The 18702-nt window shown below is 40.0% G+C and overlaps 2 protein-coding genes and 1 non-coding gene across 5 annotated transcripts in view; 1 reads left to right on the top strand and 2 right to left on the bottom strand.

The window, feature by feature from the left end:
* The window catches only part of ELMOD2 (ELMO domain containing 2), a 29102-nt gene extending 21271 nt beyond the window's left edge, over positions 1–7831 (top strand). Inside the window, exon 9 of the mRNA XM_055550649.1 lies at positions 4269–7831. Coding sequence (XP_055406624.1) covers positions 4269–4414 — 146 coding nt within the window. The 3' untranslated portion in view covers positions 4415–7831. The remainder of the gene's footprint in view (positions 1–4268) is intronic.
* Positions 2433–2504, bottom strand: TRNAC-GCA (transfer RNA cysteine (anticodon GCA)). The gene has a single exon. It is a non-coding gene; the product is annotated as a tRNA-Cys (tRNA).
* A 2681-nt stretch (positions 7832–10512) lies between the features above and the next one.
* UCP1 (uncoupling protein 1) lies at positions 10513–16343 on the bottom strand. Of its 3 annotated transcripts, none has more exons than XM_055550308.1 (6): positions 16206–16343; positions 15276–15474; positions 13161–13355; positions 12959–13060; positions 11957–12137; positions 10513–10627 (listed from the first exon to the last, which is right to left on the bottom strand). In XM_055550308.1, exons 1-6 carry the CDS (start codon positions 16341–16343, stop codon positions 10513–10515), a joined length of 930 nt encoding a protein of 309 aa, XP_055406283.1. The 3 variants fall into 3 exon arrangements, with proteins under 3 accessions (XP_055406283.1, XP_055406285.1, XP_055406286.1); XM_055550310.1 differs by having other exon boundaries at positions 16218–16343; XM_055550311.1 differs by lacking the exon at positions 10513–10627 and adding an exon at positions 14904–14929 and having other exon boundaries at positions 11953–12137; positions 15299–15474; positions 16218–16343.
* Between the last annotated feature and the right edge of the window lie 2359 nt (positions 16344–18702).

The following is an 18702-nucleotide window of genomic DNA, read 5'->3' as shown; positions in this document are numbered from 1 at the left end:
GAGCTATTTCAAATCCTAAAAGATGATGCTGTGAAAGCACTGCATTCAATATGCCAGCAAATTTGGAAAACTCAGCAGTGCCCATAGGAATGGACAAGGACAGTTTTCATTCCAATCCCAAAGAAAGGCAATGCCAAAGAATGCTGAAACTACCGCACAATTACACTCATCTCACACGCTAGTAAAGTAATGCTCAAAATTCTCCAAGCCAGGCTTCAGCAATACGTGAACTGTGAACTTCCAGATGTTCACCTGGATTTAGAAAAGCAGAGGAACCAGAGATCAAATTGCCAACATCTGCTGGGTCATCAAAAAAGCAAGAGAGTTCCAGAAAAATATCTGTTTCTGCTTTATTGAGTATGCCAAAGCCTTTGACTCTGTGGATCAAAACAAACTGTGGAAAATTCTTAAAGACATGGGAATATCAGACCACCTGACCTGCCTCTTGAGAAATCTGTATGCAGGTCAGGAAGCAACAGTTAGAACTGGACATGGAACAACAGACTCATTCCAAAACGGGAAAGGAGTACATCAAGGCTGTATATTGTCACCCTGCTTATTTAACTTATATGCAGAGTACATCATGAGAAATTCTGGACTGGATTAAGCACAAGCTGGAATCAAGATTTCCTGGAGAAATATCAATAACCTCAGATAGGAAAATGACTCCACCCTTATGGCAGAAAGTGAAGAAGAACTAAAGAGCCTCTTGATGAAAGCGAAACTTAAAACTCAACATTTAAAAAACTAAGATCCTGGCATCCATTCCCATCACTTCATGGCAAATAGATGGGGAAACAGTGGCTGACTTTATTTTTTTGGGCTCCAAAATCACTGCAGATGGTGACTGCAGCCATGAAATTAAAAGATGCTTGGAAAGAAAGTTATGACCACCCTAGACAGCATATTAAAAAGCAGAGACATTACTTTGCCAACAAAGGTCCTTTTAGCCAAGGCTATTGTTTTTCCAGTAGTCATGTATAGATGTCAGATTTGGACTATAAAGCAAGCTGAGTGTCAAAGAACTGATGCTTTTGAACTGTGGTGTTGGAGAAGACTCTTGAGAGTCCCTTGGACTGTAGGGAGATCCAACCAGTCCATCCTAAAGGAGATCAGTCCTGGTGTCATTGGAAGGACTGATGCTTAAGCTGAAACTCCAATACTTTGGCCACCTGATGCGAAGAGCTGACTCATTTGAAAAGACCCTGACGCTGGGAAAGATTGAAGGCGGGAGGAGAAGGGGATGACAGAGGATGAGATGGCTGGATGGCATCACCGATTCGATGGATATGAGTTTGAGTAAACTCCGGGAGTTGGTGATGGACAGGGAGGCCTGGCGTGGTGTGGTCCATGGTATCACAAAGAGTCAGACATGACTGAGTGACTGAACTGAACTGATGGGGTTCTCAAGGCAAGAATACTGAAATGGTTTACCATTCTGCTTTCCAGTGAACCACATTTTGTCAGAACTCTCCCACCATGACCCATCTGTCTTGGGTGAACCTACAGGACATGGGTCATAGTTTCATTGAGCTAGACAAGGCTGTGGTCCATGTGATCAGTGTGGTTAGTTTTCTGTGATTGTGGTTTTCATTCTATCTGCCATCTGATGGAGAAGGGTAAGAGGCTTATGGAAGCTTCCTGATGGGAGAGACTGACTGAGGGGGAAGCTGGGTCTTGTTCTGGTGGGCGGGGCCATGCTCAGTAAATCTTTAATCCAATTTTTCTGCTCTTATTAGAAGAAGCATATTCTAACTGGAAGATAGTTTGAAACCTTATCTTTTGAACATACATACCTTTCTTTGTTGGGAGATTGAGCCCAATTCATTTGCACAAGTCAGTTCCAGGGTCATAGTTTCTATCAAAAAGAAAGAACTATATAAAAAGATTAGCTTTCACATTGTTTATTTCCCTATGATCTGTGTCTGTCTCCGCTGTCCTCCTTGTCCCTCCTACCATTTTATTGTTATCATCTTCCATGGACAAGACTAGAAGCAGCAAGTGGTGATCAGCTTCTTAGTTCTGTTGTTGCCGTTTGTATATCTAACATGTAAGCACATAGTCACTGTCATCCTGGGAAGTCACCAACCATTGGTTTGGAGGTTCCAAAAAGTTAACTCTTAAATTTGTATAATAAAAAGGTTATGACTTTTACTAGCTGTATTGAGGTGTAATTTGTATACCATAAAAGTCAGCTGTTTTAAGTGTGCAGTTCAGTGAGTTTTAGTAAATTTACTTAGTTGTACACTGTCACCATAATCCAGCTTTAGAACGTTTGTATCACCCCAGTGAAAGGAAAAGGGAAGTGAAGTCGCTCAGTCGTGTCCGACTCTTTGCGACCCCATGGACTGTAGCCTATCAGGCTCCTCCATCCATGGGATTTTCCAGGCAAGAGTGCTGGAGTAGATTGCCATTGTTTTCTCCAGGGGATCTTCCCGACCCAGGAATTGAACCTGGGTCTCCCGCATTGCAGGCAGACGCTTTACCATCTGAGCCAGCAGGGAAGCCTCTGTAGCATCCTTCACCCCAGTAACATCCTTCATACCAGTTAATTCCTGTTCCTGTGGTTCTCCTATTTTCAATCCCTGTGGGAAAGCACCCCTGCAGCTTTGGTTACGGACAGTAGAAGCATACAGGGAATTGTAAGTTTAGAAGTTTTGTGTGGTATTTCCATCAAGTCTGGTGTTTTAAACTCCTGGAGTCAAAGGACAATAGACTGGGTATGTTGCTTTATAGAAACAACTCTTTTCTATCACTTTAAAGTCGTTTGAATAGGTAATGAAAAGCAATTTAAAGGTATGGTAAATAGCTAAAACCCGATAGCCAGAAATACTAAAACAAGCTGTGTTCTATAAAATTTAGTTGGATGCTTGACTTATAATACTACCTAGAGCATTAAATCTCCAAAGTTTCTGAGTGCACATCCCTTTTATGATATTGGGAGTAGGGTGCGGGAGAACACAGACTCAATTTATATATGGATGAGTAGATGTACTATTGTGCTAATGTATACACAGAATAAATTTTGAATGAAAGATGTAAAATATTAGTTAAAAATAATTACAAGATCACCATTCTCAGCTTGTCTCTTGGGAACAGGAAGCAGATGGTGTCTCTCTGCTCAAAGAGGCCTTATTCTTTGATTGTGTCACATACCCGGTTGACAAAGATCTGTTATCAAGGGATTAGTCTGAAATCTTTCTTCAGTTGACCTTCTTATGAAATGATATTTCACTGTTGAAGTGTCGTGGTTCTTATCTGTTATTGTTTACTTTATGACTAATGTTGTAAAGTGGAATTTACAGTCATTTCATACTATGCAATTGTGATCATGTAGCCACTCTTTTATGTAAAGTCAGTGGCTGTATTCCCCCACTTATCTGAAATAGGTCACTTCTTGAACAGCCTTTCAGAAGGGGGAGTGAGATGCTGGTGGAAACCAAGTCTGATTTATAAAGTACTAGAGGCCACTTGCACACTGTGGTTCGGGCGAGTCGTTTAACTTCCCTGCACCTCTGTTTCCTCTGCAGAAAAATGAGAATAGACAACACTGGCTCGTAGCATTGCTATGAGAGTGAATGAGCACATGGCCACGGCTATAGTAGCATTTGCTAAGTAATTGAATAAATGCATCTGGTTGAATCCAAATAGGGTTTAGGAACAGTTTTAAATTCACATATTTTGCTATTGTAAATATGTCTATTTACACGTTCATCTTCATTAAATGCTTTTAACATTTTGAGTGTTAATTTGGCTATTGTAATGAGGATATTGAAAAACAAAAATATTAAGCCTGTTTAGTACTCATGTATTCTTTTCAAAAAGAGAAGGTGCTGGATAGTTCTTTGAAAAAAGCAAAAGTAACTCATTTTTAAATCTAGTAGAAAACACAGCTTTTTTTGTACTTTATCCATGCCTGACATTTTCTTATACTTTCATTTTTCTGTTTCACGGGTCTCTGGAGATAACTTCTCCCCCTACTCTCAGGGTATCTTCTGATAGTTTCTAAATTTGAAGACTTTTGTTGATTTTTTTTGAGACAAAGAATAAATGTACTCTTAAATATCTTATTGAAGTTGATATTTATTTTGAACATAAAAAAATATTTCTTATAAAGTTCCTCAGGTTTCTCTTAAAGATGGTTTCTGATCATTGAATCCTAATATGGAATTTAAAGAATGGTTATACACTTTTAAAATGAGATGGTTGGGTGTGATTTCGTTATTGAGCACTATATTTATGTGTTGTTTTTTTTTTTTTAACTGCAGGTTATCTTGTGTATGAATTTGACAAGTTTTGGTTCGAGGAAAAGCCAGAAAGCATTATGTATTTCAACGTGTACAGAGAGAAGTTTCATGAAAAGATTAAAGGACTCTTACTGGATTGTAATGTATCACTTACTTTAAAAATATGACTCATCCATAGTATCTTCTATTTCTACCACATTTTGCACACACGACAGAATTTATATGTTGTACCAGAAATTATCTGATCAATTACACACCTTATATATAATTTCCTACAAAAATATTTCAGAAATTCTATTTAAGAAAGCTAGTGGACAATCAGTGTATGTTTACACTTGGTAATACACTGTCCTCCAAAGGTACCTTATCTTCCAAAGATCCCCTCTGTAGAGTCGCATGAACTGCTGCAGTTTGGAGCTTCGGACTTAACCCATTCAGTGTAAAAGTACAAATCAGGTACAAATCAATTTTTGTTAAATTGATTGATTAAAATGTGTAAAAGTCAGTTTTCATTTTTATGTGTTGTAACTATCAAGTTGGTATCTTTTCAAAGCTCTGTTAAGAGTTTCTGGTTTTTAGTCTGGAAATGGTCTTTTTTTCCTTTGCCTTATTTTATTTGTAGGTTAATTAACAGAATAGTTCGTCATGGTTCTCTTTGTTTGCATCTCAATCACACGTCGCAGTGTTGTCTCATAGGAGCAACAGGAGCGTATAGAGAGACACTCTTTGTCAGAGAAGACAGAACTATGGGCTTCTTTTTGGTGTTTCTGATTATTTCATGTGATAGTTAATGCGAGAATGAAGTATTAGTGACTAGCTCTTTTGTTTTTAAATAACACACTTTGAAATATCACAGTGTAATTCTAAAGCTTTAAAGACTTTCTCATCTTCAGTATTTTTTATCAGCTACAGAGAAGAAATTTCAGTGCTTGATGTGAGGGCTTTTATGAGGCCTCTCTGTCTGTGTACGTTTATGAAAAGACATGCTCTGCTAAGAAAATCTTGATTATACTCAAAGAACAGGTGCTATTTTAATAAAGCTGTCTTCGAATTTTAGCAAGAGAAAAACCAAGCTTTTTAAAGATCTCAGTTAAGCGATGTTGGTTGATTTTACTCACTGTTGAGTCTCGCTTCCCTTTGCTTCGACGCCACCACGTTTCTAGATAATGCTGTGCGGCCTCGTGGGTTTTCTGTAATGGTCTGTGGGACCTAAAGTAGCCCGAGGATGATGGCTGTGCCTTTGTACAGCTTTATTCTCTGAAAATCTCAGGAGAGCGGCGACTGCTGCCAAGGATTATAAAGCGATGAGATTCTAACAGGAACAGTTTCTTCTTTGTGTGTTTGACATTTGTACTCACAGCAAAACTAAGAGAGTTTAAAGATAGGTCCATCTGATTACCAAATCCTCCTTAAATCCTACAGAAAGCAGCCTGTTAAATACATAATTTAAAATGTGATGATAGTTAATACATCTTTAAAGTGGTACATATCAAGCATTTAAGGACTGGCTTTTATATAATATATCAAGACCTGAAACTTTCAAATATTTGTTTATGTCTACTGACAGACTTCTCTCTTCAAACTTGCCAAAGAGAAGAGTGGTATAAAATATTCAGCTGGAAAATAACAGATGCAGTGTTGTATAGCACATACATTAACAGTGCATGCCAAAAAAAAGTACATGCATTGAAATTCTTCTTTTCTCAACAAGATAAAATGTTATAATTGGCTCCATTTTACTATAATGGTGGTTTAGATTTTCCGTATTATAGGAATTTTAAAACAGGTTTCTTGTGGGAGACTTCTCAATCCTAGGAGTACCTTGACTTCATCTCTTTAAATGTTTTCCATACTTTATCATCCAGCCAGAGTTCTATGAGATAAAAATCAGGTATTAGCCATTAAAGTTCATTTTATCAGGACGTTTACCATTACATGGAAAGCGATTGTTAGTCTTTTAGTTTTTGCTTAGAAAATACTTACCTTTATATTTAATCTTTTAACAGATGAGGTCTTGAACTGATATAAACCTTTGTCAGTATGGTTTTAAAGAATGATTGAAGTATAGAATGGGAAACTTTTCAAGTATTAAGTTTCTCCTAGGGGGAAGAAAAACCTTTTTAATAATTCTTTAATAATAATGTTTTTAAATGTCATTTGAAATTTTGTTCAATAATATATTATTTAAGTCCACCTTTGTTTGTATAATATATTGCTCTGTTTTTAAGATGATCCGTAACCATTTCAGACAATTCTATGGTAAGTTGGTTGAAAGTCACCAATAGATTCTAAGATTTGATAGTTTGAAAGCCAAGCTAAATGTCACCAGTTGTAAATTAGAATGTAACATGAGCCTTCTGATTTTCATGTGATAGTGACATACATGAAAAGAGAAATATGATAATTGTGTCTGCCATCCTACTTTTCCTTGCTTTCAACATATGTATGTTAGAATTTTAGGTAGTCTAAAAATCCATAGTTAGAATCTGACCTGTTTCTATAGTAATACAATACCAAAGTAGTGATAGAATTGAAGTAGAAGGAAAATTGTTCGCTTTAGCATCAAAAAAGTTAATCAGTGTTGAAATGAATTTTTGTGTGTGCCAGACTGAAGAGTGAATCAGTGACAAAAGTAGTCTAAAAATATAATTACAAGTTGCAGTTTAAATACATTCTGAAAGACAATCTTTAAAGAATTGAGAGAAATCAGGGGATATCAGTGAACTTAGACCCACCCCTCTTTATATATATAAATATGGTGATATAGTTAGATATAAAAATCAGTGTCTTACTGGCACCATTTATAATTGAGAAAGCGGAATCTTTTTCTTAAAAATGCCTGTCCTGATTTTTTTTCCTAAAATGAGCTACTTGGATTTGTATGTATTTTTCTATGTGAAAATATATGTACTCTTCATTTTTATTCCAGTGTCCGTAGTTGTTTATGTGCTCTCTCCCCCCTTTGCATTCAGTGAAATAGAACTTGGTCAAAGATTTGCTAAAAGGAGAAACAGTAGAGGAATGTGAAGGAGGAGTGTTCATTGCCAGAGCAGGAAAGATTACATGTTATCTTAGCACAAAGAGAAGACATTTGGCTTGAAGGGCAATAATGTTTATTATCCTTTTGAATTAGTGATTGGGGACCAGCAGCTATTTTCTCAGGATAAATGGTCCACCCAACTTCTGGGGAGGCTTTATTTCGATTTCATATTTATGAACCTCTCCGATATTTTTAAATGAGGATTCCTGGAGTTGATAAAAATCTGAGAAAAATCATGAGTGAGCCTTTTTTCCCCTAGCTTCAGCTTTGAATAAGAAAAATGTTAAAATGTAGTGCAGGTAAGACCCAACTACTACCTTACTATTATAGGGCAAGGCTGTGTTTCTGTTAAACAATGTATTCAAAAAATATTTAAGCAGTAGCTTTCCCTAGGGGAAAGAGTGCTGGTTGGCAACGTAAAGAAATAGATTTCTGTCTACTTTGGATAAAGCAATTAACTTCCTATGTAAAAGCAATAGTTGAAATGTAATGTCGTTTTGTTTGGAATTTGTGAGCAAATAAAAACATGTTGAAATTGTCATAAGCCTCTCTATTAATATTTCTGCTTCCTTCCCATCTTCCTCATCCCTTATTTATATCATTTATGTTCATGAAATAATACTTTTTTCATTTAATCCTTTAATCATGTTCCTGTAGGGTAAAATCAGAATATACAGAAAATTTTCTTATTTTTATGACTTTAACTCATCTACTGATTACCTATTTAAAAGGTTATTGGAAAAGAACAATTGGTTATGACACCAGAAAAGAAACTACCATCACCCCCCCCTCCCCCTGTTCTTAGAAAGGCTAGGAATAAATCATACTATCCTGCAACGTGTTTTCACAGTTGCTCACGGATCTGTTTGTATGTTAATGCATAGCTTCCATACTTTTTTAAAGCTGCAAAGCATTCCTCTGTGTGTGTGTGTGTGTGTGTGTGTGTGTGTGTGTGTGTGTGTTTGTAGCTTATCTTGAACTAAATATGGAACTGGTTTGATACAGCAAATGCAGTCCTTATTAAAGTTAGTACTAATTATAGCTTTAAATGTATATGTTAGGGAAGAAGTGCTTTAAAGACAAAGCAATCGTCTCAAGGAGTTTGAAGAAGAAGTACCAAATAAACCTGAAGAAAATAGAGAAGAAAATATCAAAGACAAGAGCTTGGATGCATAGAAAAGAAAAAATGCATATAATAGGATCAACAAAGTGTTTGAGAAGACTGACAGTATTGATAAACTTTAGTGAGACAAATTAACAATAAAAAAGAAAGCAAGTAATAAATACTGTCAAGAATGAAATATGAAAAATCACTAGAGATACTGTAGATATTAAAAAGAATATATTGAATAATATCAAAATTAGGAAAATTAGATGAAATAATTTCTAGAAAAATACATTTTATCAAACCTATCCGAGAAGAAATAGAGAAGCAAAAAAGTCCTGGAGCTATTAAATGGATTCAGCAATTAAAAACCTTTCCACTGAAAAACCTGCAGTTTCATATGGGTTTCACCAGTGAGTTAGCACATTTAAAAATAAAATAATGTTAGTTTTCACAGAACTTTCCAAATAACTTAATGTGTACACTCTGCAATTCATAAGACTGTTATGATCTACTTTTTAAATTGGGGTATAGTTGCTCTCAATGTTCATTAGCTTCTGCTGTACAGTGAAGTGAATCAGCTGTATGTGTACATATATACCTTCCCTCTTGGACTGTTGGTGGGATATAAATTGGTACAGCCACTATAGAGAACAGTACAGAGATTCCTTAAACAAATAAAAACAGAACTACCATATGACCCAGCAAACCTACCACTGGGCATATGATGATCTTTAATAGATACAGAAAAAGCATTCAATAAAAATTAAATATCCATTCGTGTTAAAAACTTGGCAAATGAGAAATAGAAAGGGATTACCTTAATTTTACAAAATATATCTTTATAAAATGAACTATAGCAAATATACTTAATTATAAAATATTGGGATCAGAATTAAGAAAGGATGTCTTTTCTCATCTCTTGTATCAGTCAGTCATTGCCACAATACAATGTACAATAACCAACCACAAAAATATCTCAGTGACCTACAAAACAATTTTACTCCTCACACATGGGTAGGCTAGCCAGACAGTTTGGGTAGTCTCAGCTGGATTCAGCTAGCCTTAAATTGAGGTCATCTGCAACAAGATGCTTTACAGTTAACAACTAAGGGAAAGAAATGGGAGGGAACCCTCAGAGTCAACGGAGGAGAAACGTAATAGTAAATGTGATGTGGAGCTCACAGCGCCTGGCAGCCTGGGGACTACCTGGCCATTTAGTGGCCACTCCTTGTTTTTGTCTGAACAATTCTTTTAATCTCCTGTTTATTCTTTGCCTATTCCTTCTGTACTCAGCTGGTAAATGAAAAGGTTACTACAGATGCAAATGACGAAGTTGGCTTTGCTGGAGAGATGCAATGTAGATTAATTTTCATCTCAATCTGTTCCTCTATCTAACCAAAGGCACCTTCTAGCTCTAAAATTCTGTGATTCTAGGATAGATACTATGATTCTAATAACAGCAGTGCCCCAATGAACACAGTGTCTTAGAAGTTGTTATAGATGCCATAAAATGTGGACTCTCAAAATCAAAAGCCTGTACTAATAACATTAAAAGTAAGTTTTCGCCCATTGATTCTCAAGACCTTTCCTTGTTATTTGGGAAGTTTTGTAACCCAGGTGAACCTCAACTCTTACATTAGAAACAGATCCAAAAAAGGCAAACTTTAAGAGATGTTAGCAATATTTTATTGAATATATTAACTGACAACGGGGTTAATAAAAAGGAAACTTCGTTTTTAAGTATTGATAAAGTGTATTTCACTCAGTTTTCCTTTTCCATCAATTAATAATTGAATTAATAATTAAAACATGTTAAAGGTCTTCATATTCAATCATAAAATCCCTCCCCCCATTAAATAGTCAATTAGGTACAGTAGCTTATCTGGATATTACATTTGCCAGGGTATACATTGAATGTTTTGCTTTCCCTTCCTTAAAATACTGAGAATAAAAGTCATAGGAAATAGTAGTTTTCCCTTGGAAAAAAAATAGTCCAGAACTCTCTATCAGAATTTCCTTATCTGGGTGAAATAAAGTGAATAGTTTCGCTTGCTTTTTAAAATTATCTGGTTAGCAAAGATCCCCACTGGTCTGTTCCGTCTTCTTCCTGAGGAGGACTAGGTCGCACAGTCCATGGTCTGCCTCGACTTCATCAATTCTCGCTTCAGCTGCTCGAAGCACACAAACATGATGATGTTCCAGGATCCCAGTCGCAAGAAGGAAGGTACAAATCTAGAAAAGTGATGTCATCACTCTATTAGTTTGCTTAAATTCTGATAGCTATTACAGTGCGTGCCTTCATCGACTCAATGGACATGAGTTGGAGCAAACTCCGGGAGATGGTGAAGAACAGGGAAGCCTGGCGTGCTGTAGTCCATGGGTTCCAAAGAATTGGACACAACTGAGCGACTGAACAACAACAAATCATGGTCCAGGCAGTGCATGCTTCTCCTGTGCCACGCATCTCCAGCGCAGGCACTTGAGAGTGCCTGCTCTTCCTGTTTCCTTCCTCGGCCTCAAGTTTCATCCAGGTGCCCTACCCTGCTTCTGAACAACGAAATCCAGAGGAGCCCATCTATACAACGGTCCCACCAAACTAAACCAAAGCTGGTCTCCTGCTTCTCCATCATCTTCTCCTTTTTGAGGGGACAGGAAATCTTGTTTCCCTTTGCTTTCTGAATGGAGTGTAGGAAACTTTAATCGTTTAAAAGACGAAGTAAGTGGAGAAAGCAAAGTGATGAGTAATTAGACCATTTTCCAGGGTCAAGAAATCAGTGCTGTCTAGATCTTGGTAATTCTGGTCCTAAGAGGGGTGGCCAGAGACTGATTTGCGTTTTGTTGTTTCTGTTGCTCTTGCTGTTTTGAAGAATTCTGCCATGGTGTACACACCAGATGATTTATTTTGAAAATCCTGTCTACAGCAATGAAATATTCCCAGAGAAAATGATGTAAAATCTGTTAAATCTGTCTTGGATAGGTATGTTAGAGATCTTGCCTATAAAGATCACCCCCCAATATTCTGGGGGAATCTCTTAATATATATCTTCTGACTCCTGAATGTTTGTGTGTGTTTTATGGTAAAATATACATAACATCAATTTATAATTTTAGCCAGCCATTTATACACATACATATGTATATATATATATATGTCTCTCTCATATATATATATTCAATAGTATAATTCAGTTGCATTAAATATGTTCTCATTGTTCTCATTACCAGTCCCCATCTCCATCCCAAACTGAATCTCTGTACCCATTAAAAAATAACTCCCCACTCCCCTCAGCCAATAGATTGAGACCAAGGGACAAGCTGTCGGTTTCGAATGAGCCACTGATCAAGCTTGAGAAGATTTTACTATCACAGCTTTAAATTTCCTGACACAGTGGAATTGGTGTATTGGAGAGATTTATGGCAAAGAAAAGTAGACATTAAGTACACTGCACATTCTAAGGCTGCTCAGCTGTCAATTGTTCAGATGAGATGCCTCCCGCCCCCCAACCGTAGCACACAGAATCCCTGAACATAACATTGTAGATACCGAAGAACACATCCTACCCTTTGAAAAAAGCTGACGGTCCTTCCCTAATGAACATCATCATTGCGCAGTTGGGCACACTTGTGTACTGTCCTGGTGAAGAGTTAACAAATCGGGTTTTCACCACATCCACGGGAGAGGACAGAACCGTTGTGCAGAATCCAGCAACAACAGCGGACACGAAGTGGCAGGGCACGTCGTCTGAAACGGGTCGATGAGGCAGGTCAACAGTGGATTCTGGGGAGGGGCTTCTAGTTTTTAGTTATCTATCAGATCCTCAAAAGCCTGTTGATAACAGCTCAACGTAGTTGTCTTATAAATAAATAACATACAGTAAGTGAGTGTTAGTCACTCAGTCGTGCCCGACTCTTTGCGACCCCATGGACTACAGCCCACCAGGCTCCTCTGTTCAGGGGATTTTCCAGGCAAGGATACTGGAGTGGGTTGCCATTCCCTTCTCCAGGGGATCTTCCCAACCCAGGGATCGAACCCGGGGATCTTCTGCACTGCAGGCAGATTCTTTACCGACTGAGCTACAAGGGAAGCTTGTACATACAGTAAGGAATGTTATAATTTTAGAAAAAGTTGGCAAATGGTACATGGCATACTGGATTATAAGTGCTTTAGGAAAATAACCAGTTACTTACCTCTGTCCTTAGGGCATGACATAATACTCAACACATAGGCATCTATACTTTTTTAAAAAGATTAAAGTCATTGTCCAAGGAGAATTTCAATGTTTCCAGAACCCATTAGAATAAAATTTTTAGGAACCTATCCAATGGTTCTACTTTGGGATGAAACCACCAAGAAGCTCCTTATTTAACTAGCTCATCTGGATATAAGATGAGCTAAAGAAAAAAACTGTTGCAACAGAACTTCTAAAGCCTGCGGTTTTGGTTATATCTATTATTCAAGAGTATTACTTTTTTTAAAGATAAAATTATTACAATTAAGGGGTTCAGTATAATAAAAGATGAAATTATAAATGTGCAGACCTGCCATGTGAAAAAGAAAGTTACCTGCTAATAGTTTGTTTTTCACAAGGGCCTCCTTCATTAGGTCATACGTTACTAGCTCTGTACAGTTGATGATGACATTTCTTGTCAGATTGGGAGTAGTCCCTGGGGGGAAAGAAAGTGTTGAATAGCTCCATCATACGATAAGATGCTAATTGGATATGCGTGTTTTAACGATTATAGAATCCATGTTGAAGAGAGTCACCTTTCCAAAGCCCCATCAAGCCTTCTGTTGTTGCTATCATTCTGTAAGCATTGTAAGTCCCAGTGTATCGAGGTTTGGGACCGTGGAGATGGCTCTGAGCTTGCAGTCTGACCTTGACCACCTCTGTGGGTTGCCCAATGAACACGGCCACGCCTCCAGTCGTTAGACCCGCTGAGATCTTGCTTCCTAAACTAGCTGTTGTTATCCAGAGAGAAAAAAATGATGTGTCAAGCAAAAGAGAAAAAAGTCAAGACCCAGAATGCATGGGTATGTCTTTTTAATTTTTAGTGGTTAATACTACTGTGTCATTCTATCTTGAGTACTTCCCTAATGCTTGTGCACGTGCTAATCATGTACTGTGCTGTGCTTAGCCGCTGAGTCACATCCAACTCCTTGTCACCCCATGGACTGTACTAAGAATGTATGTCATAGGAGGGCTAGAAGATTTCAAAGTTGACTGAATTGTTTTTTTAATAAAGACTTTCAAGGAGAAAGAAAAACCCAATGCTTGTTTAAACAATGGCTTAGTTCTTTCCTATATTTGGCTTAGTTCTTTCTTTATATTTGCTCTATTTTTCAGTATTTCCCAATTGGGCGGAAGCACCAGTCACCAGTGAAGCTTAGTCTTCTAACCATCAATGAGACTGTTAATTATTGGACTTAAGGATCTTAGGAAAAGCCCTAAAGAACAAACTGCCCGAGTTTGGGACGTCAAGTGGTCTCAGGCTTCAACAGGCTCCTAAAGGGACAAAAATAAGAAAGAAGTGATCACGTGATTTTTAATTGCAAATTTTGAAAAATTAACATGGGTTCCTCAAGACAGATATCATTTAATAAAATGACAAATAGTCTTGGAGCCTCATTAGTCGCTAAGATATGTCCTACTCTTTTGTGACCCCATGAAGCCCCATACCTATTCCCATAATTAAAGTGTAGATCAATCACATTTACTCATCAAGGACTTTCTCAGTCTCTAATTCTATTTCCTGAGCTGTATAAAATGGAGGTAATAATATCTACCTCACAGAGTCACTGTTTCTAAGAGTTAATAACAACATAGCACTTAGCATAGTGTCCTGCGTATGGGAAATTCAGCAAGTCTTTTCATGACTGTGTGGTTGCTTTCCTTTCTCAATACGCTTGGCCAGGAGCTGAGCACTGAATAATACCCATCTTTTAAGTGGCAAGATGATACTTAAATAATTCCCTTCACTTTTGGCCCCTATTTACAGTCTTATTTGGTTGCACTCATCCTGTGTTCCAATCCCCTTTTCAATTCCCAAGCTCCTTGGGAGCAGGGCCATATTCTTTGTCTTCCCTTCTCACGGCCCATCTTCTCCTCAGTCCTCTGCAATTTAGCTGCCACTTCTACTACTCGGCTCAACATGCTTTTGCCAAGGAAACCCATGAGTTTCTGCTGTTAGGTACATCGTTCCCTCCTTTCCTCACTAGATACCTCTGCTGTTTGGCCCTAATGATAATTCCTCCCATGACTGGGAAATCTATCCCAGGTGTTTCTCCTAAGTTTTTGTGCAGACCAGACATTACCTATCCTCGACACATTCTATGAATGGGATAGAATGAATGGGATATTTAACCGGAAACTTGTAAGTCATCTTAACATTCCTACCTTTTCTTTATACCTCACTTCCAACTCTCCACCAAGTTTAGTCAATTACATTTCCAAAATCTTTACTGCCATTGCTTTAGCTTGCCCTGATCATTTCTTCCTTTCTAAATTACCCTTTTCTTCCCCTTTTTCTGTATAGCTTTTACAGTGCTGCCAAAGTGACCTTCTGAAAATATAAATTATTTATGTTATTCCTTTGTTTATTATTTTTCAATGACTTCCCATCATTTTAAGGATAAAACCTGAACTCCTTAGCATGGCCTGCAAGCTCTCCTGTGATCTGATGCATTTCTGCCTTTCTGGTGTCACTTCTTCCCACTCACCAGCATGTCTTCCCTCCATGCTCTGTGTGTTCAAATGTTGATGTTGGCTTGCCAGTTTGTTATGAAGACCACTACCCTGTGTGTAACTGTTTACTGGGTCACAGCTGAGCCTAGGACATGTCTCTCTGACTTCTCCCCCTCCCAGGAACACTGCCTGCTTACCTTCTTTCCCTGTGGTGAAGAACTCCTGGACAGTATCATAGAGGCCGATCCTAAGAGAGGCGAAGCTTATTTGTCTCTGGAGACCAGCAGGCAGCCCGCTGTAGAGTTTCACTGGCCCTTCTGTTTTTGCCAGAGTCATGATTGTTCCCAGGACGCCTTTATACCTAATGGCACTGGAGGTCAGGCATTCGCCCTGGATCTGGAAGTGAAAATTGAAAGGGAGTCCTACCTAGTGAGGAAAAAACAAAGGTTGGCATCAAGCTGTCCTCAATGGAGAAAACTTGAGCCAAGATATTTTTTCCATTGTGTTCCTATTTTCAGTCCTTTTCGCCTTCTAAGCCAACATCTCCCCTTATCTATCTATCTAAATCCCTGGGTCAGGAAGATCCCCTAGAAAAGGAAATGGCAACCCACTCCAGTATTCTTGTCTGGAGAATCCCATGGACAGAGGAGCCTGGGAGGCTGCAGTCCATAGCGTCGCAAAGAGTCACATAGGACTGAAGTGACTTAGCACACATCTAGAGCTAGATATCTAGATATCTATCTATGGAAAGGGGGAAGGGAGAGAATTTGGCTACTAGGCATACTTTGAAGGTCCTCCCCATCTCGCACCTCACTGTCCCACCCCCAGGAACTCTCCAGAACCCTTAGGCAGTAGGCTAGGAAGATGTGCCTGTCTGATCAAGTACAGGAGAGGTTGGCAACAGTCACAGTCAACCCGTCCTCCTTGACCCTCGCTCTTCTTTAGTTAATTCCTCCAATGTTCCAGTTTCCCACCCTACGGCATCCATCCAGTGACAGGCAAACTTTTTTTTAACGTGGCCACCTGCTCTACCTAAGGTGAGAAAGGATGGTAAAACCGAAGCCAGAGTCAAAAGGGTGCACACAGTAGAGGTCCCCTCTCTGCCCGAGGCACCTCCCCTTGTCCACAGCGCTCCCTACCTGTAGCCGGACTTTGGCGGTGTCCAGCGGGAAGGTGATTATGTCAGCCACGCAGGCCGCCACCCCAGCCGAGAAGATCTTGACCACCGTGGTAGGGGGCACGTCTGACGCTGTGTGTCCCACCATCCTGACTCAACGCGGACTCCGGCGCAAGGGGATGAGGGCTTCAGTCCCAAAGGTGGAAGTTCTGCCTGGCTTCTCACTCCTGCGCGGCCGGGCAGCAGACCCGTCCTCTCCGACTTCTGCCCAGTGGGGGAGGCAGACAGGGGGCTGCAGCGGCCCAGGTGGCAGGTGGCGGGGTCGATGCAGCGGCGCCTGCCTGCCCTGCCTCGAGTCCGGGCTGGCCACGCCGTGCCCTCTGCCTCCGCGGATGACTTATATCGCCAGCGATCGGGATCCGGGCTGAGCCGATCCAGGTCTCTGGGGAATGGCAGGGCGTGTCCTGGGGTGCAGGTCCCTCCCACCTCCCCATCCTGGCTCGGCACCTGGGGACCCGCCGTCTACGCTCTACCCTCGATGCGCAGGGAAGGGCGCACAGCAGCGCGCACCCTGAGCCTGGCAAGCTGGGCATCTCTCCAGGCTTCTAGAGTCTTCAGCTGCTCACCCTTGGAGGGCGGGGAGGGGGAGTCTCTGAAACAAGAGCGAGCTCAGTGATCCTGGCAGAAGTCCCTGCCCAGCCGGAGAGCTCCAAGGCAAGAGTGGACTCCTCTTATTCCTCTGACTCCCCAGGAGCCTTGCAGACACCTTCTCTGCTTGGCTTCCCTTTGCTCTCTTTCTGATTTCTTATCCTCTCACCCTCCCAGCCACATGCAGCCAAATGCCATTCCAAAAACTTCCAAGCAGAATCCGAGAACATTCTGAACTTTCAAAGGTTTTCATTTGAACACTTTTTGTAGGAGGGTGTCAAATGAAATGATGACCATTCTAGAAAGCACACCCAGAGTAAATTGCTAGAGCAATAAAGTGCTCCTTTTAATTACATTCTGGGTGCAGGGGCGGTGTGGTGAAAAGGACAAAGACAAGGGCAGGTCACCAGGCTCCAGATGCAGCTCTTACCTTCGCAAGTCATCTATGACCCTTGACTCTTGACCCCTTTCCTAGTCCCATTATATTCACTCCCATGTAAAGTGTGGATATTTGAGAGTCAGCAATATGAATGCAATAAAAGAAGGTCCACACTTTACATGGGAATGAGTATAATGGGACTAGGAAAAGGGGTCAAGGGTCAAGCTATAGGGATTCCCCAAAGTTATAGTCTAGGAAAAATGACCTTATCAAAGGTCAAATTAGGAAAGAAACAGTGTCCTCAGCCATAGAACTATGGCATTTGAGAATATAATTAATGAAGGGTTGGGTCTGTCAAGTAGTCATACTGTAATGTTCAGAAAAAATGTCAAGAGAATAAAAACAAAGGAAAGTATTGGATTTGGCTCTAACATAATTGATCACCTTAGGGAGTGCAGCTGTGGTAGAGTTATTAGGTTGTGAGGATGATGGCTAAGCAGATTGGGAATGTTTGTTATAATGCATAAAAGGTGAACTGCTGTCAACTGGATAATCCCCAACCCACAACCCAACCCACCAACCCTATGCATTGTCTTTCACAGTGGTTCCATCTGACGTGGTTTTAAAGCATACTCGCAAATTGCTCTCATCAGAAAACAAAGGTGCATATCTCTTCCCCTTGCATCCAGGAAGGCTGGTCCATGCCTTACTAATGAATAAGACAGCACCGCTGGTTTCTGACGCTGGACTATAACGTCCTTTCCTAAGGAAACATTAGGAACTCTGGGTTATTATGTAAGAAATCCAACCTCCCTGAGGCTGTCATGCTGGAGAGGCCTGCCCTAGGTAGGCAATTCCAGCCTTGCCTATCAAGGCAGGAGACACGAGAGTGCAGCTGCCTTGGACTCTTCGGATAAACCCGCCTGCCAGCTGAAAACACCACGTGATCTCCATCGCTGGAGTAGGACAGAAGGGTCATCCAGCTGTTGTTCAGTCACTCAGTCGCATCTGACTCTCTGCGCCCTCATGGACAGCAGCACACCTGGCATCCCTGTCCTCCACTATCTCCCAGTGCGCAAATTCATGTCCATTGAGTTGGTAATGTTATCTAACCATCTCATCCTCTGCGTCCCCCTTATCCTTTTGCCTTCAGTCTTTCGCAGCATTAAAGGCTCTTTGCACCAGGTAGCCAAAGTATTGGCGCTTCAACTTCAGCATCAGTCCTCCCAATGAATATTCATGGTTTATTTCCTTTAGGATTGACTAGTTTGATCGCCTTGCAGTCCAAGGGACTCTCAAAAGTCTTCTTCAGCACCACAATTCGAAAGCATGAATTCTTCAGAGCTCAGTCTTCTTTATGGTCCAGCTCTCACATCCATATATGACTACTGGAAAAACCATAGCTTTAACTATATGGACCTTTGTTGGCAAAGTGATGTTTCTGCTTTATGATACACTGTCTAGGTTTGTCATAGCTTTC

Source organism: Bubalus kerabau, chromosome 16 (assembly GCF_029407905.1).
Source record: "Bubalus kerabau isolate K-KA32 ecotype Philippines breed swamp buffalo chromosome 16, PCC_UOA_SB_1v2, whole genome shotgun sequence".
Lineage (NCBI taxonomy): Eukaryota > Metazoa > Chordata > Mammalia > Artiodactyla > Bovidae > Bubalus > Bubalus kerabau.
Note: the sequence above shows the minus strand (reverse complement) of the source record. Positions and strands in the feature narration are given on the sequence as shown.

What these genes read in the sequence shown, in the direction of transcription:
- UCP1 (XM_055550308.1), bottom strand. Translation starts at nt 16,343, where the DNA reads ATGGTGGGACACACAGCGTCAGACGTGCCCCCTACCACGGTGGTCAAG. An exon ending in GGCTACAGGTAGGGAGCGCT is followed by an intron (nt 15,475 to 16,205) that starts GTGGACAAGGGG and finishes TTTCACTTCCAG; the next exon opens with ATCCAGGGCGAATGCCTGAC. An exon ending in CTTCACCACAGGGAAAGAAG is followed by an intron (nt 13,356 to 15,275) that starts GTAAGCAGGCAG and finishes GGATAACAACAG; the next exon opens with CTAGTTTAGGAAGCAAGATC.